At 42.0% G+C, this 21,723-nt stretch overlaps 1 protein-coding gene across 2 annotated transcripts in view; it reads left to right on the forward strand.

Annotated features, from left to right (window-relative positions):
- Positions 1-21,723, forward strand: part of LOC117301426 (lysosomal alpha-glucosidase-like) — a 118,215-nt gene that overhangs the window by 38,014 nt on the left and 58,478 nt on the right. Inside the window, exons 5-7 of one of the 2 annotated variants that reach the window (XM_033785410.1) lie at positions 6,567-6,666; positions 19,215-19,453; positions 20,209-20,340. In XM_033785410.1, coding sequence (XP_033641301.1) covers positions 6,567-6,666; positions 19,215-19,453; positions 20,209-20,340 — 471 coding nt within the window. Of the gene's footprint in view, positions 1-6,566; positions 6,667-19,214; positions 19,454-20,002; positions 20,135-20,208; positions 20,341-21,723 lie in introns of both variants that reach the window. The other variant, XM_033785409.1, reaches the window with a different exon arrangement.

Genomic DNA, 21,723 nt, shown 5'->3' on the forward strand with positions numbered 1-21,723 from the left:
CTATTTCACAATGAATGGGAAAAACTTACATCAGATAAGTTGATATTACATGTACAGGCCATTTCAGGAGACAAACTAGAATTTGGGGAACTGGGTCGACCTCCACATCAGTTCTTTGCTCCTTTTCCTTATAAACTTACGCAGGATGAATGTATATGCGTCACTGAGGAAATTGGAAAACTCATTAAGAAACAGGTCATTGAACTTTCACATTATGAGAATGGTCAATTTATCTCAAATATATTTACTCATCGGAAGAAAGATGGAGGTTTGAGAATGATCTTGGATCTCTCATTGCTTAATCAATTTATTGATTACAAACACTTCAAAATGGACACTTTTGAAACTGCAAAGAATTAAGTGCAGAACAATTGTTACATGACCTCACTTGACCTCAAAGATGCCTACTATTCTGTTCCTATTGCAGTAGAATGTAGGAAACTACTCAAGTTTAAATGGAATAATGTGCTATACTAATACAAGGCTCTACCAAATGGGTTGAGTTCAGGACCACGTATTTTTACGAAGATTTTGAAGCCACCTTTTTCATGCCTACGTAGCATGGGACATGCCATAACAGGATATATTGACGACACATTAATTGTGGCACCCTCTAAAGAACAAGCTGAACGCTCTGTTCAACTTACAGCTCAAACCTTAGCACAATTGGGGTTTATCATCCATCCCACCAAGTCAGTGGTTATACATATACCACGACAAAGCATTGAGTACTTGGGATTAATTATTGATTCGGTACAAATGAAAATTTATCTGCCAGAGGCTAAAAAGATGGATCTTAAAGGGGCGTGCCAGTCCTTGTTGGACACAAACAAGCCTACAATCAAGCATGTGGCAATGGTGATAGGCAAACACGTTGCCTCTTTCCCAGCTGACCAGTATGGACCATTACATTACAGGCAGTTGCAAAAAGACAAAACAATGGCTTGGAGTGCTAATTGCGGCCACTTTGACAGACATATGCAATTGTCTGTCATTGCCCAAATAGAGCTTCGTTGGTGGATTGATAATGTTTGCATATTGTTCTCTTGCATTTGTCATGGAAAACCTGATGTTGTTCTCGAGTCAGATGCATCAGGAAAAGGATGGGGGCAACCAATGGCACCACCCACATTGGAGGGCGCTGGAATTCCAGTGAAAATGAAAGAGCAAGGGAAAACCAGATCAATTATCTAGAACTCTTAGCAGCTTTCTTTGCTCTGAAATCTTTCTGCGGGAACATGAAGAATGTTTATGTCAAATTAAACATGGACAATACCACCGCAGTAGCTTTACTTATCACACATGGATGGTATTAAATCTAAAGATTGCAATTCACTAGCAATGCAGCTGTGGAGTTAGTGTATAGAGAGATCCATTTGGGTCTCAGCTGCTCACCTACCTGGTGTCCAAAACACGGTGGCTGATAACAAACCCAGAAATTTCCAGGACGAAACAGAGTGGATGCTAAATCAAGAAATCTTTAGCAAGTTATGGAAAGATTTTGATAGACCAGAGATTGATCTCTTTGCATCACGATTAAATAACCAGCTCCCCCGATATGTATCATGGAAACCAGACCCCGATGCAGAGGCTGTTGATGCTTTGTCCATGAACTGGGAATCATTAAATTTTTATGCTTTCCCTCCATTTTGTATGATTGGAAGATGCTTACAGAAACAAACGGTAGACAAAGCAGAAGGAATCCTAGTAGTTCCTAAGTGGCCAACACAGTCTTGGTTTCCAAAACTGCTAAATATGCAAATTGGAACTTATTTGTTGCAGGCTGTCAGGAGATCCATTGGGAATATCGGAGTTACACAGAAAGCTACAGGCATCATCCTATCATCATGGCGGCCTTCAACTAGAAAACAGTATAATGGGTACATCGAACGATGGTTCAACTTTTGCAGTAGCAGGCAATGTAATACATTGCAAGCAAATGCAGTTCAGATCGTAACCTTTTTAACTGAACTTTATGAGCATGGACTGAGCTACAGTTCACTTAATGTTGCACGAAGTGCGTTATCTTCGTTTGTTGTGCTGGAGGGGGGTGCAACCGTGGGAACACATCCCTTAATCACACGATTTCCGAAAGGTGTTTATACTTTATGACCACCAGCTCCCAGATACAACTTGAAGGTGTTTATACTCTACGACCACCAGCTCCCAGATACAACTTGAAGGTGTTTATACTCTACGACCACCAGCTCCCAGATACAGCTTGAAGGTGTTTATACTCTACGACCACCAGCTCCCAGATACAACTTGAAGGTGTTTATACTCTACGACCACCAGCTCCCAGATACAGCTTGAAGGTGTTTATACTCTATGACCACCAGCTCCCAGATACAGCTTGAAGGTGTTTATACTCTACGACCACCAGCTCCCAGATACAGCTTGAAGGTGTTTATACTCTACGACCACCAGCTCCCAGATACAGCTTGGTATGGGACTTTGACTACTTACGCAAATTGTCTCTAGCTTTTACACTTTCATTGAAAGATTTAACATTAAAATTGGTGATGCTACTCGCACTGGTAACAGCACAACGAACACAAACCCTACATGAACTTCGCTTGGACAGTTTACAGCTTAAAGTCAGCACAGCAATTTTTATTATCATGGACCATGTGAAGCAAAGTCGCCCAGGCAACACAGGACTGACTGTTCAGCTTAAAGCTTATCCAGCGGATAGAAGACTCTGTGTGTACACATACTTAAAACACTACATAACCAGGACTGAAATCTTCAGAAAATATGGGACTTCAAAGGAACATCAGCTTTTGATCAGTTACAAACTGCCACATTCTGCGGTCAGTAAGGACACAATTGCTGGATGGATCAGTGTTGTCATGTGCCAGGCCGGAGTGGATGCACTCTAATTGCTGGATGGATCAGTGTTGTCATGTGCCAGGCCGGAGTGGATGCACTCTAATTGCTGGATGGATCAGTGTTGTCATGTGCCAGGCCGGAGTGGATGCACTCTAATTGCTGGATGGATCAGTGTTGTCATGTGCCAGGCCGGAGTGGATGCACTCTAATTGCTGGATGGATCAGTGTTGTCATGTGCCAGGCCAGAGTGGATGCACTCTAATTGCTGGATGGATCAGTGTTGTCATGTGCCAGGCCAGAGTGGATGCACTCTAATTGCTGGATGGATCAGTGTTGTCATGTGCCAGGCCAGAGTGGATGCACTCTAATTGCTGGATGGATCAGTGTTGTCATGTGCCAGGCCGGAGTGGATGCACTCTAATTGCTGGATGGATCAGTGTTGTCATGTGCCAGGCCGGAGTGGATGCACTCTAATTGCTGGATGGATCAGTGTTGTCATGTGCCAGGCCGGAGTGGATGCACTCTAATTGCTGGATGGATCAGTGTTGTCATGTGCCAGGCCGGAGTGGATGCACTCTAATTGCTGGATGGATCAGTGTTGTCATGTGCCAGGCCGGAGTGGATGCACTCTAATTGCTGGATGGATCAGTGTTGTCATGTGCCAGGCCAGAGTGGATGCACTCTAATTACTGGATGGATCAGTGTTGTCATGTGCCAGGCCAGAGTGGATGCACTCTAATTACTGGATGGATCAGTGTTGTCATGTGCCAGGCCAGAGTGGATGCACTCTAATTGCTGGATGGATCAGTGTTGTCATGTGCCAGGCCGGAGTGGATGCACTCTAATTGCTGGATGGATCAGTGTTGTCATGTGCCAGGCCGGAGTGGATGCACTCTAATTGCTGGATGGATCAGTGTTGTCATGTGCCAGGCCGGAGTGGATGCACTCTAATTGCTGGATGGATCAGTGTTGTCATGTGCCAGGCCGGAGTGGATGCACTCTAATTGCTGGATGGATCAGTGTTGTCATGTGCCAGGCCGGAGTGGATGCACTCTAATTGCTGGATGGATCAGTGTTGTCATGTGCCAGGCCGGAGTGGATGCACTCTAATTGCTGGATGGATCAGTGTTGTCATGTGCCAGGCCGGAGTGGATGCACTCTAATTGCTGGATGGATCAGTGTTGTCATGTGCCAGGCCAGAGTGGATGCACTCTAATTGCTGGATGGATCAGTGTTGTCATGTGCCAGGCCGGAGTGGATGCACTCTAATTACTGCCTCAAGCGTTAAACAGTGAACTGTTGACCTTTGTAATTCAACTTTAATATTGTCTATTTTCAAGCACTGGATTTCAAAAAAGTGTGGATTGTGTCCCAACACTCACAAAGCTATAAAACTTTGTAAGAGTTTACTTGCCACTATCTGTGTTTTTTGTTGATAAACAAGTTGCTAACATGTGGGGCTCTGCAGTATGATAGTACTTTGCCTTGCCAAATTTGTTTTAATCAAAGTATTCTTCCCTCAAAATATGAGGAGAAGTTCAACTGAAGTTACTAAAGGAAAAAAAAAATTAAAAAAAGTTTGTTGACTGTTTGGTTTTTACCCCTGGTTCAATGTTATACTGTTATAATGTTATACATTAAATAAATGTTACATGAAGAGTAAAGTTATACTCCTGAACTTAATTGACCTCTTTGTGGGTTTTCCTTTTTATGTATTTTACCTTGGTGGACACATTGATTTCGATTGAGGTCAGATGTCTTTCAAGTCTCACGGAATCTCTCGCGAGATTTTGAAATAAAATGTAAGGATTAAATGAGAACTTACCTGTTTGATGTTTAATCCTGATTTTATGAGAAAGGGCGAGCGAGAGATTACGTGCCCACCTCTCCCTCCCAGTTCTCTCTAATCTTAGAAATTCTCATTTACTCTTGGAGTTTTGGGGTTTCGTAACAAATGACCGTGTCAAGTCCCATTCTCGGGACCACATTTTGACGGCGAGCGCGCGCCGTACGAATTGTTTGCTTGTTGGCGTGATATGCCTAGGGACCTCTCACACATGAACAGAACTTAAATCAAGTCTATGCAGAGAGTCACGGTCCAGTACTAATCCCTCGAGCGCACGCGCGTTAAGTTTCGTGTATAGTCTGTGTTTGAGGCGTTTTCAACGTACATTTCCCTTTCGGTTAGTGAGTCGACAATATTTCATAAGTTCATATTTCCTCAACCACATAAGCTATTTTGACAATCTATACATAATATGAAAGGGCTTTACGTACTTTCCAAAAATTGATATGTTGGTGTCCTTCTTTGGACCTTTTGACCTGTTTTTACCGGAAGCAACTGTAAAGGCGCTATTTAATTGCTTTTAGGGTGAAATGTACACCTTTTGATGCTTTACCATAACATAATACAAGTCTGGCGAATGACTGGTTTAAAAAAATAATACCAATTACATCAAAAAATTCAAGTGTGCTCTCTAGCGGCAAATGAAAAACATCTCCATCGAACACCACTTTTTTATAAAGAGATGTTAAATTTGCATCGGATAAAGCACTGGGCAACCTCAGTAGTCTGCTTGGTAAGACACTGCTCTAGAATTGCAAGGGTTCGAATCCCACCCGAGTAATTATGCGCGTGTTTTTATGCCCCGCTGGCGAAGCCAGCCGAAGGGGCATATAGTGTTTGCCTTGTCCTTCCGTGCGTGTGTGTGTGTGCATGTCTACGCATTCAAACCAAGGACTTGGAAAAGGTTATTACAAAAGGGATCCGGGAAAAAGTCACTCCGAGGACATCCTCGATTCAATTTTGTGTACAAAACCAATGTGGACGTCTGGAAAATAAACAATGGGAGAACAAAGAGAAGTCCTCAGTTTACACCATAAACACAGCTGTGTGGGCGTGTGTGCACATCATCATCCTTGTCTGAGTGATATCTCAAGAACGACTTGGCGTATCAACTCCAAACTTGGTTTGTGGATTGGTCATGGGATATCCCAGAAGCCTATTGTTTTGGGATGCCCTCGGATAAATATTAAGCTCATTTTGGCTAAAACAAAAAGAAATGTTTTCTGAGCGATATCTCAAGAATGACTTGGCATATCAACTCCAAACTTGGTTTGTGGATTGGTCATGGGATATCCCAGAAGCCTATTGTTTTGGGATGCCCTCAGATAAATATTAAGCTCATTTTGGCTAAAACAAAAGAAACGTTTTCTGAGCGATATCTCAAGAATGACTTGGCGTATCAACTCCAAACTTGGTCATGGGATCCCCTAGACGCCTAGTGTTTTTGGACCCCCTCAGATAAATATTAAGCTGATTTTGGCTAAAACAATAACTCAAAAAGGACTTGGTGTAGCAACTCCTATCTCAGTGGGGCATTTGTGTTGTCAACACACCACTCTTGTTTTTTTTAAAGGATTCTGGAAAGAACTGAGTATACAGTGCTAGCACACATCGGTGTATGGTTAAAAAAAACAAAATACACCACTTTTTTGTTTCGTACAAAAAATTATGTCGAGTTCTTTTTGTTAGTGTATAAGCCAAACTCTTGTATTCCTCAATTTTGCACACGCTGTATTGCCTTTGTTTCTAACCCACATTGTTGTTAAAATTGAAAATCAGATCAAAATTAACGTCTTTCTATGTGAGTCCCAATGTTTGAATCTTATTTGATTGAGCTGTTATTAATTCAAGACTTTTTTAAAAACTAGTTTTATTTTCCTTCTTACAGGTTGGTGCCAATTTGTATGGAAGTCATCCATTTTACCTGAACCTAGAGGGCAGCTCTGGTAGATCTCATGGAGTATTCCTGCTTAACAGTAATGCAATGGGTAAGAAATACATTAAAAAAGGTTCCTTTCAAGTACAACTTGAACATTTTGTTTATTTTTATGTTATTGTGTATAATATCCTTCAAATGAAGCCTTTCCTCAATGGCGCACCCTGACATGTGTTTATTGTTAAACTCAATAATTATGCTCAGTTTGGTCTTAAAGGCAGTGGACACTATTGGTAATTACTCAAAATAACTATTAGCATAAAACCTCACTTGGTAACGAGTAATGGGGAGAGGTGGATAGTATGAAACATTGGGACGGTGTGGCAGTCAAGGGACCATTGGAAAAGTGGTCTGAAAATTTCAGTCCGTTCTTTACAGCAAGTTTTAAGGATCCTTCCAGAGATCCCGTCTGGTCCTGCAGCTTTATTGGGTTAGATATTCTTGAAAGACTTTTCAGTTGGGCAGTTGTCAGCACAGTTCTATTGTTATCATTAATGTGTACTTCACTCTACTTACCGGTAGAGTCAAATTACTAATTTGCATATTCCCTATGCCGCGAGGCAATAATGCAAAGACTTTCACAAGTACACAATAGCGCCCTCCATTGTCCTACCCGTAACATGCCTGTCACGGAGTCGTTCTCTTTTCTCTTAGCCGCGAGTGGGTAAGGACGTGGTAAATCTGTGTCCAACAGTTCACCGTTTTTTTGTGTAAAATAAAACCCTTATCCTTGCTGAGAGTTTTTATAAAGACTAGCAAAAGTTGTGTAGTTTTAGATTGTTGTTGCTGTGAAATAAAATAGTTTGATTTCTTGAGTTCAAATGAGTAGTGTAAAGACATTGGGGACGGCTTCGTCTGTCAGTATTGGGGTTACGTCCCACAGTGGGCCAGGTCAAGGTCAAACTGCGCCAAAATTAATGGGTATTTTAACTTGCTGCCCTGAACGACTCATAAAAGATAATGCCATGAAAACCGTGTCGATGGTTGTTTATAGTCTATATTTCATGAAAATTAAATTAATATCAGTTTAATTTCTGTTTACTGTTTGAAAAGGTCTGATAAATCCCATAAAATGCCTCCTAATTTTCATTCATTTCAATCAGAGACTTGGGAAATATAAAATGCCGCCGATTTCCGCTTTAATTCTAACAGTCTAAAACCAAATTTGGTTGCGACTTTTTGTGACTTTGGAAATTATTCAATTTTTAAGTTGTGTACCCCTATGAGAAACGCCTGTTTTGACTCAACCACCATCACAGAAACACCACCATTTATGAGTACCGCTTTTAGAAACCCTTATGAAAACACACTTTGCATCGCAAAAATTTGTTCACAAAATGTTTCTTTGATATGCCTAGGTTTAATTGAAGAAAAAGAAATGAACAAAACGCATATTAGTAGTTATTATAGTCTTGCCGACCAATCACAATTCAAGACTATGATGACGTCATAGACCTTTAAAACCATGACCATCAAACTCTACGTATCAGAAAACCCCTTACAACCAACTTTCCATCAAAATTATGTTGAGATATAATTTTGGCGCACTTTGATTCAATTCTGGCCCACTGGTGCGTCCATTCCCCTAGGACAGTCGGAGCTCTTGGAGGGCTGCACCGGCGAAACTCCGTTGCCTGGCTCGCAGTCCTTCAACCCGCCCCCGCAGCCTCAGTCAGCTGCGTCGGCCGGTAGACCCACCGATCTAAGAGGGGATGCTTCCCACTCCCCCTCTTTGGTCAGTGTGCTTGGGTCAACCCAGTCGAAGGTCAAACGCCCCGGCAAGGCCAAGAAAACCGGTGCCGGGGCAACGACCAAGAGAGACAGGGCCCAGCACCGCCTCGAGGGCATCCCCCCTCTACACGGCTCAGAGTACCCGGCCTGCCGGGGACTTTGATAAATATTTTTTGACCCCGGTCCTGCCGGACTCCGCGTCAGACAAACTGGTCGCGGACAGGGGGTCAACCTCCTCCAAACTTCTCTTTGCCGACAAAGTGCAGGTAGACCCACCGATCTAAGAGGGGATGCTTCCCACTCCCCCTCTTTGGTCAGTGTGCTTGGGTCAACCCAGTCGAAGGTCAAACGCCCCGGCAAGGCCAAGAAAACCGGTGCCGGGGCAACGACCAAGAGAGACAGGGCCAAGGGTGGCTCCATTCCGGAGCGCACCGCCCACTCTCCCAGCACCGCCTCGAGGGCATCCCCCCTCTACACGGCTCAGAGTACCCGGCCTGCCGGGGACTTTGATAAATATTTTTTGACCCCGGTCCTGCCGGACTCCGCGTCAGACAAACTGGTCGCGGACAGGGGGTCAACCTCCTCCAAACTTCTCTTTGCCGACAAAGTGCGGGGGGAAATGGAGGAGGTAATCAGGAAAATTTACCCAGCGTCTCGCTTTAGCATGCGCACATCGTTCTTCTTGCTTCTCTTGTCCGAATACCTCACGCTGGCTGGCGATGACGACTCGGCGATCCCGGCTGATATGATGGTGGCAGCCCTCCATTGTCTGGATAAGGGAGCACGTATCTATTTAACGGCCCGAGAGCTAGGCCGAAACTGGCCGAATCGCCCGGCGCTGTAATGAGCATCATTATCAACAGGTGAATGCACACCGCTCGGTTTCCTACCCTGCATATTCATGATCTCCTTGCCCCTGCTACCCAGCTTTTGGTACACAAAGGAATAGATGGGCGACTGTTAATCCCTGATGACTTGGACAAAGGCCCTTTGTGCCCGGATTAGAGAAGGGTCCGAGACCATAAACTTCCAACTATAATCCATGATATGGAAAGGTGTTCTGGAATCCATGAGTTCTATTGCGGGTTTTTTTGAGCAATGACTGCATTTATTTTGCAAAAATAAGTAAACAAAATAGGCATGATCTCAGCTCAATGCTGTTGTTAAAATGCTACTAACCCTTGATTGGACATCTTTGGTGGTGCAGAGATGAACACGAATTTAAGGATGGACTTACAGTTTAACGGCACAGGACCAAAGAAGAATACAAATATTTCTCCCTATAACATATAATCTCCATTTATAATCCCAAAATAAATTGTGGATTCAGCCATGTTTACATTCCACAACTGACAAATTTTTTCTTTTAATTATGGTGTTGCACGATTTAAATGTGATGTGTTTATTCGGTTGTTCTTCTTTTCTTTTTTTTTGCGCATCAGGCCTACTTCATTGACGACCTCAAAAACAAGTCCAACGGGGAAAAAACTTACAAAAACCTTAATGTATTACTCAATATTTTATTCAGCTTACACGATAAATTTAGTCACTTATAAATACTTTTATCGCACTATCTATATTGTGTACTGACACAAATTTACAAACGTATAATTATTTCTAGATATATGTCTTTGAAATAAACGAACACTTGGCTTAGGCTGCATGGTACACATTTCTCCTTGACTAAGAAAAAAAGAATTATTCAAACAAGAGGGCGCACTTTCGCATGGTTCCTTATATTGTATCACGCACGCAGACGTACCAACACGTCTGGCACACGACCTGTGGAGACATCGTTGTGAGCAAACTGACGACAGATTCTAGTGAAGATTTACTTGTAAGTATTTATCCGAATTTGTTTTAATCAGTTGTTTTAATGAGTATGTTCAAACTAAACAATTATATTAAGCATTGATATCAGATGCTGACTACATATGTCAACTTGAAAATGAGGTAGATACGGCTGTTGGTGAAAAATTAGTCCCCGTTCTAATTGTGTTATAAATAGTACGCAAAGAGGGCGCTTTTCAGGGTGGCCCCTTATTATAGTACGCACGCCAATGTATCGGAACACGTCAGGGCACAATACCTTAATAATTGCGCTGTTGGTTCAATAGTTGTTTGTTTGACTATTAAACAAATTATCTTACAGTGCTAACACACATCGGTGTATGGGTAAAAAACGAAATTAATTTGCTTTATCCCCGATGCAAACTTAACATCTATAAAATTAAAGAGTTCCTAATTTGCAATACGCGACAGGTTTGTTTACTAACTGGTTGAATGTTTTTAAGAATTTCCACTCCCGTTGCTATAATTCCGTATTTTCTTATGTTTTTAATTTTATCCATAATTTCCATGTTCAGCGGCCTTGAGCATGTCTACAAATAGGGCGCTAGATAAGTTTTGGTATTATTATTATTATTATTATTACAGTAGTAGAACTCCACAACAAAGTAAACGTAAAACTTCCACAGATAGTTGTGATTCAAACAAAATATTTTTATTTAATATTTATAAATTTAAATATGTACATTAATTTACATGAATTGGTTAACAATGAATAAATTAATTACACAGTTTTATTCAAACGCGACATATTTTCTTCTGATAAATTTGTACATGTTCATTGGTCACCAGAAAACTATTGTTGAGAAAAATAACGAACAAATAAATAAATTTTCACGAACAAACTACACATTAACATTTGGGAATGAATTCCTTATCAGGCCACATCAAAAGAGGTTTCCGGATATTCAAATCGACCATTACTTTACACCGGAACCCTAAAAGTTCACTTCGGCATAATTTTTTGTTTTAATACTACACAACATGATAGCAGCTGTTTTTGGCAATTTTAGGCTAATTGTGTGGTCTGAATGTTTGTTAGCTCCTCCCACACCAAAATGAAAAGTTAATTTAAAACAAAATTGTATCACTACAAAGTATCATCACCGGCCTTCCTTGAAAAAATATTGCCTTTTGCAAAAAAATGTTCAAGTTTTTTTTAAATGATGACTATTAAACCTCTTTAATCCAGCAATTATCTCCAGCGTACCTTCTGAGTTTTAAGTGTAATAATAAAAAATAAAAAATAATGACCCTATTTTAATGGCATGTACTGGGACAATTATTATTATTATTTGTTTGGCTCCATTAATAATTGATTAAATTAATGAACTATGATAATACAGAATTAGTTCTCATGTACATGCTGATCTGGATGAATAATATTGTAATGTCTCTTTCTGTCTTCCTTTGAAGAGAAAACATAGCATCGACAGAATGTGCATCTGCCCAATTCCTTGGTCAAAAAGGAAGGCATGGTACAGTCATCCCCCTCATTCTTGGACCTCTCCGTGTACGTCATAAAGTGGCCGGGATGAGTGGGCGAAGTTGCTGGTGTGAGTAGTAAACCCTGGTTATTGCGGATGATCCGGGTTGATTCAATTGCCCGTACTGGATGAGTTGAACAATGCAAACAAGTCTTTTGCTCACATTTCACGATGCAAAGTTCTCTTGGATTTTTGAAGGCGTGGTTTACGGCAAATTTCAGTTCTCGATGTAAGTCAGGATTACCGGTGATCCTTGCCTTGGATCCTGATGATATAATGTCATGTACAGTGTCGTAGTCGTTGAAGGGAGATGACTGTTGGGTGCAGGCTTGATGTTTTGATGAAATTGGAAAGCCGTCGAACTCCTGGCCATTCCAGAACGCGTTGATGCTCTTCATGGCATTGTCGAATACCTGCGCTTCTTTTTCCAGTCTTTCTGCTGGTGTCAGTTTGGACTGAGTAGATGGTGGCCGATTTTCCCCAGGCAACGTACTTGGAAGACGCACTGAAGAAAGCATCTTGCTGAGTGGAGACCAACCATGCTCAATCGGGTTAAGGGCGGAATTTTTGGGGGCGTACTTCGTCAGGCACAGAAAATCTAGGTTGATTTGCCGAAAAAGTCTGGAGAGATATATTAGAACTGTCCATGATGAGTCATTCCAATCTGGGCCCCCATCGACAATCAGTACTGCTCCAGTTTGCCCCTTTCTTGTCGACTCTCCTAAAACCGGAAGAAGGTCATTCACGTGTCCTTGAATGGTCATCTTATGAAATTTCTGTGACCTGTTGACCATGTGGACGGGTCCAGTTCTGGGGGTGAAGAGATGGGGACGACCAAGTTCATCTTTAACAGTCCTTGGTGAGTCAGCCTTCCTGGTGAGTTCCATGTACCCACACGGGGTGATCAGATAGCCCGAGCCTTGAGGGAAGTCATGATCGGGATAATTAGGCGAGTCGTTGAGCATGTGGAATTTGCCGACCTGGTGATATCGGCTCACAGCCATACCACCTACATGAATCTTGTTCATGCAGTCGCATGAATAAATTGCGACTTCATGGTGAAATTCTGCCTCAAACTCCATTCTGTACTTTACTCTGCAGCTGCAAAAGTGGGAGTCTACATGAAACGCCCGCTCATCATTCCTCTTGGCCGGGACCTTGGCCTCAATCAGTCCTTTGTAGGCACTGCTCGCTCGTCGGGTTTTATTTGGAGGAACCATTAACTTGGCGCAAGCTGACTTACTTATGGACAGTTCAGGTATTCCATCCTCAAGGTGTCTCTTCAACGAAGGAATGGAAGTACCACAGGCTCTGCCAACACTGCAACGCCGTCTTGCATCTGCTGCATAGCTTTGCTGGGCTACGAAACCAGTGGCAGTCTCCACAAGTTGGGGAAAAATCTCGTGAAGGGCAGGACGTCCAGCTCCTTTCTTGGGGCAGGTACTCTTTCGCCTGTAGTCACGACCTTTTCGAATTGGTGACGGGGCCTATACAAGTAAAGAGGAAGAAAGACAGAAAGTTAAAATTTAATTATTTTTTATATAAAATATAAATTTATAAAGTGCATGATGGTGTAAGCACACACACAAATTGAAACACAAAGCCTAGCACATGAAACCAGTGTGAAAAATAAATGTCCGAAATTTATAAAAAGAATTTGCATTTCAAAATTAACTCCAGATTTTGTCATGGAGGTATAAATAGCGAGCGAACTCGAAGGTTGAGACAACTCGACCGCTTAGACAACTCGACTGTGAGATAATTCTACTAGTTGTCTGCACCGTCGAGTTGTCTGACGGACGATTTGTCAAAACACGCGTCCGTCTGACCATTCGACCGTTCGGATAACTCCAACTTTAAGACAACTCGACATTTCGGACAACTCGACCGCTTAGATAACTCGACTTTGAGTCCTCATTCTCCTTCTCACCGAAAAGCCATGAATCATTGGAGTCACTATCGAGTGAAGGATCCAACCAAGAATCTACAGAGTCGTCGCTGAAACCATCCATATTTATATACTAAAAGGGGTACTCAATTACAAATGAAGTTGAGTTTTTGTAGCAAAACGTCTGATGAGTTTGATGTCAGCTTCCAAAATGACATCATGCAAGCCCAAATGCATTTTCGTTTTTTGTTTCCCCGGTCTGTTTCCAATGGTTTCCCCCATTCTTCTCCAGCAGAGGAAAAGTCCTCCCAAGCAGCGAAGCGGGATATTTGATGCGGTGAGATCCCACCGCCTCAATGCCCGTCTTGGTCCCCTAGAGTTCGCATCCCATCAAAAGCATCTCACCCTCTTTGAAAGCGGGACGTTTGATTTATGGGTTGCTGGAAGTATTAAAGCTTCCCAATTCTCACCCAAAGCATCGAAGCGTCCCCGATTTGAAAATTGCAACCTATCTACTTGTTGGCGCAACCTCTTTCGAACAACACATACATCCATTCACTTCATCAGAATTTTCGAAAGATTGGCCTTCAAAAGTTTTTCCAGGCTTCTATTTAGGTTCACCCCTCCGGCAGTACCATGAATCCATCACAATGTAAGTAGATCAACAAGTATTATTTTGATAACTAATCATTAATATGCGTTGTTGTGTTTTTTTTTAAAAATTTTTTTTATAGTTATTAAAAAGGAAAACACTGAACAGGACAATAATTGGTCTAAATATTTAATGCATTGCGTATCTTTTGAAGATTGAACAACCATTTTAGTTTTCATGCAATAATCTTTAATACTAAAACTGCTGTCAGAAACTCGATGTTTAAGAGTTTAAAATAAGGGGAGCGATGACAACACCATCAAAGTTTTAAGGCGCGATCAACTTTACAATAAAAAATCATGTCAAATTTTTAAAACGATTTTCTTTCTATTTTTACTTTAGCAAAAAGGCAGAAGACGTATTGTCCGTCATCTGACAGTGATGAGGACGAAACACCACTTGCTTCCATTGCAAGAAGACGTGACCCTGCCCCGAGTTTGGCAGGCATTCAAGCCAGTATTGACAGCGTGCGACAGCTTCTGTTGGAAGTCAAGGAAGAGCAGCGCCAGCAAAAGGAAGAGCAGCAAAGACAAGCTCTTCAAATCGAGGACATTTGCCATCAGCAAGAATACCAGGCTCAATACTGCACAAGTATTATGCATGAACTGAAAAACGTCAAGGCTGTATCTTCAAACACATATGGCCTTGTAAAAGGCCGTATCCAGCGTAAGGACCGGCTGAACGAAGCCCACAACCTGCAAAGAGAGGAAGAAGCCCAAGCCGTAAACCGCCATGATGGACAACCTCGGATCGCTCAGCCAGCTGACATGGCCCAGCCCGCTGACATGGCCCAGCCCGCTGACCGGCTACTGATGGAGGTAGTTGACGGCCACGTGCTGATTCCAGTACGTCACGACGACATTGGCCCGGACGAGGTGCATGACCCTATCGATATCGCCCAGACCGAGTACGATGATCTACGGCGCAGAAACAACACGGCCTACTCATTCGTACGGGCGTTGCTGCCATATGTTTTTGCACCAGAAGTTTTGAAGAGATCGAACTTTGAGGGAAATCTTGTCTTAACCAAACAAGGACCCGTTCAGAAGGACAAACTCAATCGCCGTTTAGTAATGTCTTTGCTTGATCAAGCTCAATTAGAATTCCCTGGGCAAGTGTTTGGAAAAAAAGAGTACAGCAAGATTAGAGGAGTCATTAATGACAAATGTCGGCACACTAAAATTTAACTTAGTGAAGGTTTTGTGCTCATCACTCATCCAAGGGTAAACTATTTATCATGGGGAATTTTTCCGTTTTCAAGTTGTGTTTCTGCCATTTAATTTAAGATTGTTTTTGTATAACACCAAAGAATGTAATTGTACTTCTTCCGGTCAAATAAAATGTCATTGATAGTAAAAAAATTAACACATGTTTACGTTTCTAATTATTGATTTTAACTTTCTTCAGGAAACAGAGATTGATCGATCCATCAAATATAAGATGGATTATTTTGAGATAAGATTAATTAAAAAGCTTTATGGCTCCAAGGTTGTTAAAAGCCCATCAAATCAAATGTAGCAGTTGTTACTAAAAAAACATCAATTGTTGTTCAACGTACACACAATGCAGCCTAAATGGTTGCTATGCAACTTTGCAGAAATAAATTGTTCCCTATACAGAACGTAGACACACTGTCACGGTTAATTGTTAAAAATAGTGTGTATAAAAAAAAAACTTCAGAATTTTATTAGTCTGAAAAAGAACAAGTAAAACACTATGAATAACAAGTCAGGTCAAAAATACAATTCAGTGAAAGTCAGTGTTGTGAATTAGTACAGAAATATACTATAAGTCAGACACGACTGAATCATTTTAAAAAGGGATTAGCAAATTGAGGGCGCACCTTAGCGTCCACCCCCCCCCCCCCTCCCACCTTCTAGTATGTACGCACGGAAATGTATTAACGCGTCAGTGCACCTGGTTGCTGTAGCTAAACCTCGGGAGCGAAGTCGTTCCAGCTTATTCAGTCTGTAGTTGCGGGCAGTAATCCTATAATCCCTTAATTGTCAGCCACTTGACAAAGGATCCGTGGAGCCTATTGTTGGTGCCCCAGACCCAACTCCATTGTGTTGAGGTTGTGAAGGTTTAATAAGCAAAGGTGAGCAACTTTAACCCCCGATATGCGGATTATTCATGACAGCAGTCATTTCTTTTGTGGATCGGCAAACCGCCAGATTCGGCCCGGTTCGGCCTAGCTCTCGGGCGGTTAAATAGATACGTGCTCCCTAACAGGCTGCGCTCCGTCCGGGATCAATTTACCAGAGTCTCCACCCTAGCGACTTCGGCCCGTAGGGCGAATATCCTAGAGGCATTGTTCCTTCCGTCCATAGGGGCACGCAAGCGGCTTGATGCGCTCCCCCTAACGGGACGGGACCTTTTTCCGGGGCAGTTCCAAGAATCTATGGAGGCCGAGGCCAGATGCCTTAAGGCCACTGACAAGATCAACCTCAAGAAACCACAGTCCTCCGCTCCAGCGGCGAAGAAACACAAACAAGCCTTGTTTGTTATTCCCCGCCGACGTCCACAGAGACCCACCCGTGGCTTTCGTGCGTCTGCCCCCCGGTATCCCGGGGCGTGGCGGAAGTGACTTCCCTGTCTCCAGGCGAATTTTTTGGGTCCTGGGCTCAGATCATGTCCAACAGGTGGGTCCTCGAGACAATCGAGTGCGGCTACGCACTCGACTTCATGAGGACCCCCCGTTGGACATGCTGACTCAGCCAACGCCCATCCCGTTCAACCCCCTCAAGCGCCATGCCCTCGCAGGGGAGATCAGTTCCCTTCTCCTTAAGCGGGCGGTGCGCGTTGTCCCAGACCAGGGGACACGGACGGGGTTCATGTCCACTATCTTCTTAGTGCCTAGCGGACACTTGGCGGCTGATCCTAAATTTAAAGCCCCTAAACCGATTTATCCGCCCAAAGCGCTTCCGTATGGAAACACTTGGGGCAATCCTCGAATCAATCGATACACCTGCGTGGGGGGCGAGCTTGGACCTTTGGGACGCTTACCTACACGTTCCCATCAGGGCCGAACACCGCAAACTTCTGCGCTTCCTTTACACTGGAAGGCTTTACAAATTCGTGGTGCTCCCCTTTGTTCTGTCCACCTCCCCTCGGGATTTCACCCGCGTGGTGTGGGCGATCGGGGCAGCACTGCTGATTTTCCAATACCTCGCAATTGGCTAATCGTGGGCCAATCACGGGAGGCAACAGACACGGCGCTGGGGATTACTTGACGCCTCACGTCCAGCCTGGGGTTCCTGGTAAACACCAAGAAATCGCACCCGATCCCCTCTCAGGTGCCCACCTTTCTCAGTGCGGCTCTCGACCTTCAAAGGGGGCTGGCCCGTCCTTCGGTGGATGGGTTCAGAACCTGCGTCAGTGCGTGGCCCTTTTCCTTTGGGCTACGGTGGCGCCGGCAGTGGCTTGGCTCAGATTACTGGGCCTTATGGCCAGCATAGTAGATCTGATCAATTTTTACACGTAACAAATCAGTAACAACAAAGTATAAAACAAACCAACTCTGCAAATTATTGAAGTGTGTTCATCACGCATATTATAGTTCTTTTACAATATTTTGAGAGAATTGTTTTCATGAGAATTGTCAACCAGGATCTTGCATAAAAACTAGTGTACTTGTTGTGTAGATCCCAGTTCATACCCCAGTGTTGAGAAAACCACATAACAAGCAGGTGACCTCGCTCAGTGGTGACCGCAAACAAGGCTTCCAGTAGATAACGATCTATTACTTGGGGTCTAATCTTAAAGAATGTAAACATACAGCTCAGCTGTCAGTGAAGTGTCCCGGAATAATCCCGTTATGAATTTAAAAGCTATACAAATTCGACCGCGAGGAAAAACGTCCCCGGGTTAGAATACCCCTGTGTTTTCCCGGGGATAGTTTTGACAAGGTGCATAAGTAGAGTGAAGTAGACTCCCCCCCCCCCCCCCCCCACAGAAGTGTGGATGGGGTCTACGAACGAATACTTACCGGTAGAGTATCCCTCCCTCCTTCCCCACATACTCGGTCCTTGGGTGCTTACATTTGGTAGGGCTCATCGAAAAGAGGATGACTCCGTGGCAGGCATGTTGCGGAGCATTGTGGGTAGGACGGTGGAGGGCGCTATTGTGTGTGTGTGAAAGTCTTAGCATTATTGCCTCGTGGCATAGGGAATATGCAAATTAGTAATTCGACTCTACTGGTAAGTATTCGTTCATAGACCCCATCCACACTTCTGTTGGGGGTGGGGGTGGGGGGGGGGGGAGGGGGGAGTTTGAAGCAAACGTAGCACACAGTTGATCTTTAGCTAGGTCATGGAGAGGGCTTTTGTTATCAAACCACTGGTAGAATTGGTTCAAGTCGTTCAGGTATTCTTTTGGATCTCCTTGAGGACCAGCCCAATTGTTCCATAACCTGTGATTAAACTTTCTTTCAAGTTTCTTGCCATACTGTTTCTTGCAGAGAACGATTTTTTCTTTGATTTCCGAAAGCAACACACGTTTCACTTGATCCTCATTATTGGAATGTGCTCGGTGCTTTTGTTTTATGAGATGACGAACTTCTTTATTTAGCCAGTATTTATTTGTGCCGTCTTGTAGCTCATGACTCATTTGACATATATTCAATAATTTGTTCCTGGTTCAAACAGGAGTTCAAGTTAAAAATTCACATTACCTGATCTCACAAAGTTGTTGCTTTTGTAGATTGTGATCTACAAGAACAAAGACTTTATGACACTAATATTATTTTAAAAACATGACCCACTTTCATCTTAATTTCCAGTTCAACGAGAAATTCTGTGATCTCGTGTCAAACACTTATAATCTACACAAGCAAGTTCAAAGGGTTTATGACCAAACTTAGAATTTGATAAGATATGTAATTTTCAGTATGAAATGATGATATTTTGTGTTTCACCAACCCAATCTCTCTGTGTCCATTTTTATAAACACTCGTTTTCTAGTTTATAATTACTTTTAACATTTGTATTTTCTAGAAGTTGCCATCCAACCAGCTCCTGCTCTTACATACCGTTCCATTGGTGGAATACTGGACTTCTACATTTTCTTGGGGCCTGGACCTGATGAAGTGATCCAGCAGTACACAGAAGTGATAGGTCATCCTTTTATGCCACCATATTGGGGTCTTGGTTTTCATCTGTGTCGTTGGGGTTATGGATCTGCAAATAAAACCTTGGCTGTAGTTAAAAAAATGAAAGCAGCAGGCATTCCGCAGGTATCTGGTCATTCAAAATCAAAAGTTTTACATTTCTCATTAAGAAAGAAATCATAACATAATTTCCATTTTTTTTGTATAGATTTAAGTTTGAAAAATAGACAAACAAATAGCAAACAAATGCCAAACCATGATTCTGATGCGAGTGATTTATCTGTGTACACACCTTAACTCAACATTGTGGACACACAGGCAGACTTATAAATACAAAAAAACAACTATTGAAACTTTAGTCATACCTGAAAATGAACCCACCCATCAATCAATTAAGTAGTGAAACTCCATCTGTCACATAGGGTGGGAATTAGCCCCTGTACCTCAGAGTGCTAACACAACTTACTGAACGTTTTTACAACATTTTTGCATAGAGAACTATGAAACAAAGCGATGTTAACAAATTGCCTTCCAAAACATAATTACCCATATAATCGCAGCATTAGTTCAATTTTAAATAGAAATAGAATTATTCAAATTTTAAAATTTTTTTAAAAATGACAAATGTTAACTGAGGTTTGTTGAATACATGAGAAATGATTCTTTATTTCACAGGATACACAATGGAATGACATAGATTATATGGAAGGTCACCGGGATTTCACATTAGATCGGACTTCCTTTCAAGGTTTACCAGAGGTTGTCAAGTATCTACACAGTAACGATCAACACTACGTCATGATTATTGTACGTATTTGAAGGGAAAACTTTGTCTGTATCTTTATTTTAAAATGCTTATCTGCTGTTTTTTTCTTAAATAGGACACACAGTGGAGTGACATTGAGTATGCAGTTGGCCGAAAAGATTTTACTTTCAACAACAACACCTATGCAGAATTGCCAGATTTAATCCGGTATTGCCATGCAAACAGCATGCACTTCATTCCTATTGTTGTACGTTCAACTTCACTTCAATTTTTTTTTTTTTAGGCTAACAAATCTTAATCTTCTTGTTTTGAGTATTCGGAATATATATGTTCTTACCCAATGTTTTTGCTCTCAAAGTTACTAGGAACCATGGATTACATGTAATTAAAATCAACTTGAACAAAATTAACATTATCATTTTTTTTTAAAGCAGGAAATGATTACTGTTCTTTACAGGGACTCATTAAAAATTCAATTTAATTTTGTTAAAACAAAAATATACATTAGTGTTACACTAGGCAAAAAGGAGTAAAAAGAGCCATACATGTACTGCGGATTTTCTTTACCATACTCATGATAGGTATTATCTTCCAGTCGCACTAATCCTCCAGTCAGATGCTCGATGCTCAAACCGAAGTATGATATCAGACGATAACCTATATGAGCAGTGTTACATGTAGGTCATGGTGCATGTTAATAGACATCAGATGATAACCTATATGAGCAGTGTTACATGTAGGTCATGGTGCATGTTAATAGACATCAGACGATAACCTATATGAGCAGTGTTACATGTAGGTCATGGTGCATGTTAATAGACATCAGACGATAACCTATATGAGCAGTGTTACATTTAGGTCATGGTGCATGTTAATAGACATCAGACGATAACCTATATGAGCAGTGTTACATGTAGGTCATGGTGCATGTTAATAGACATCAGACGATAACCTATATGAGCAGTGTTACATGTAGGTCATGGTGCATGTTAATAGACATCAGATGATAACCTATATGAGCAGTGTTACATGTAGGTCATGGTGCATGTTAATAGACATCAGACGATAACCTATATGAGCAGTGTTACATGTAGGTCATGGTGCATGTTAATAGACATCAGACGATAACCTATATGAGCAGTGTTACATGTACATGTAGGTCATGGTGCATGTTAATAGACATCAGACGATAACCTATATGAGCAGTGTTACATGTAGGTCATGGTGCATGTTAATAGACATCAGATGATAACCTACATGTATATGAGCAGTGTTACATGTAGGTCATGGTGCATGTTAATAGACATCAGATGATAACCTACAGTGTATACATGTATGAGCAGTGTTACATGTAGGTCATGGTGCATGTTAATAGACATCAGACGATAACCTATATGAGCAGTGTTACATGTAGGTCATGGTGCATGTTAATAGACATCAGACGATAACCAACATGAGCAGTGTTACATGTAGGTCATGGTGCATGTTAATAGACATCAGATGATAACCTATATGAGCAGTGTTACATGTAGGTCATGGTGCATGTTAATAGACATCAGACGATAACCAACATGAGCAGTGTTACATGTAGGTCATGGTGCATGTTAATAGACATCAGACGATAACCTAT

This window comes from Asterias rubens, chromosome 17 (assembly GCF_902459465.1).
Source record: "Asterias rubens chromosome 17, eAstRub1.3, whole genome shotgun sequence".
Taxonomy (NCBI): Eukaryota; Metazoa; Echinodermata; class Asteroidea; order Forcipulatida; family Asteriidae; genus Asterias; species Asterias rubens.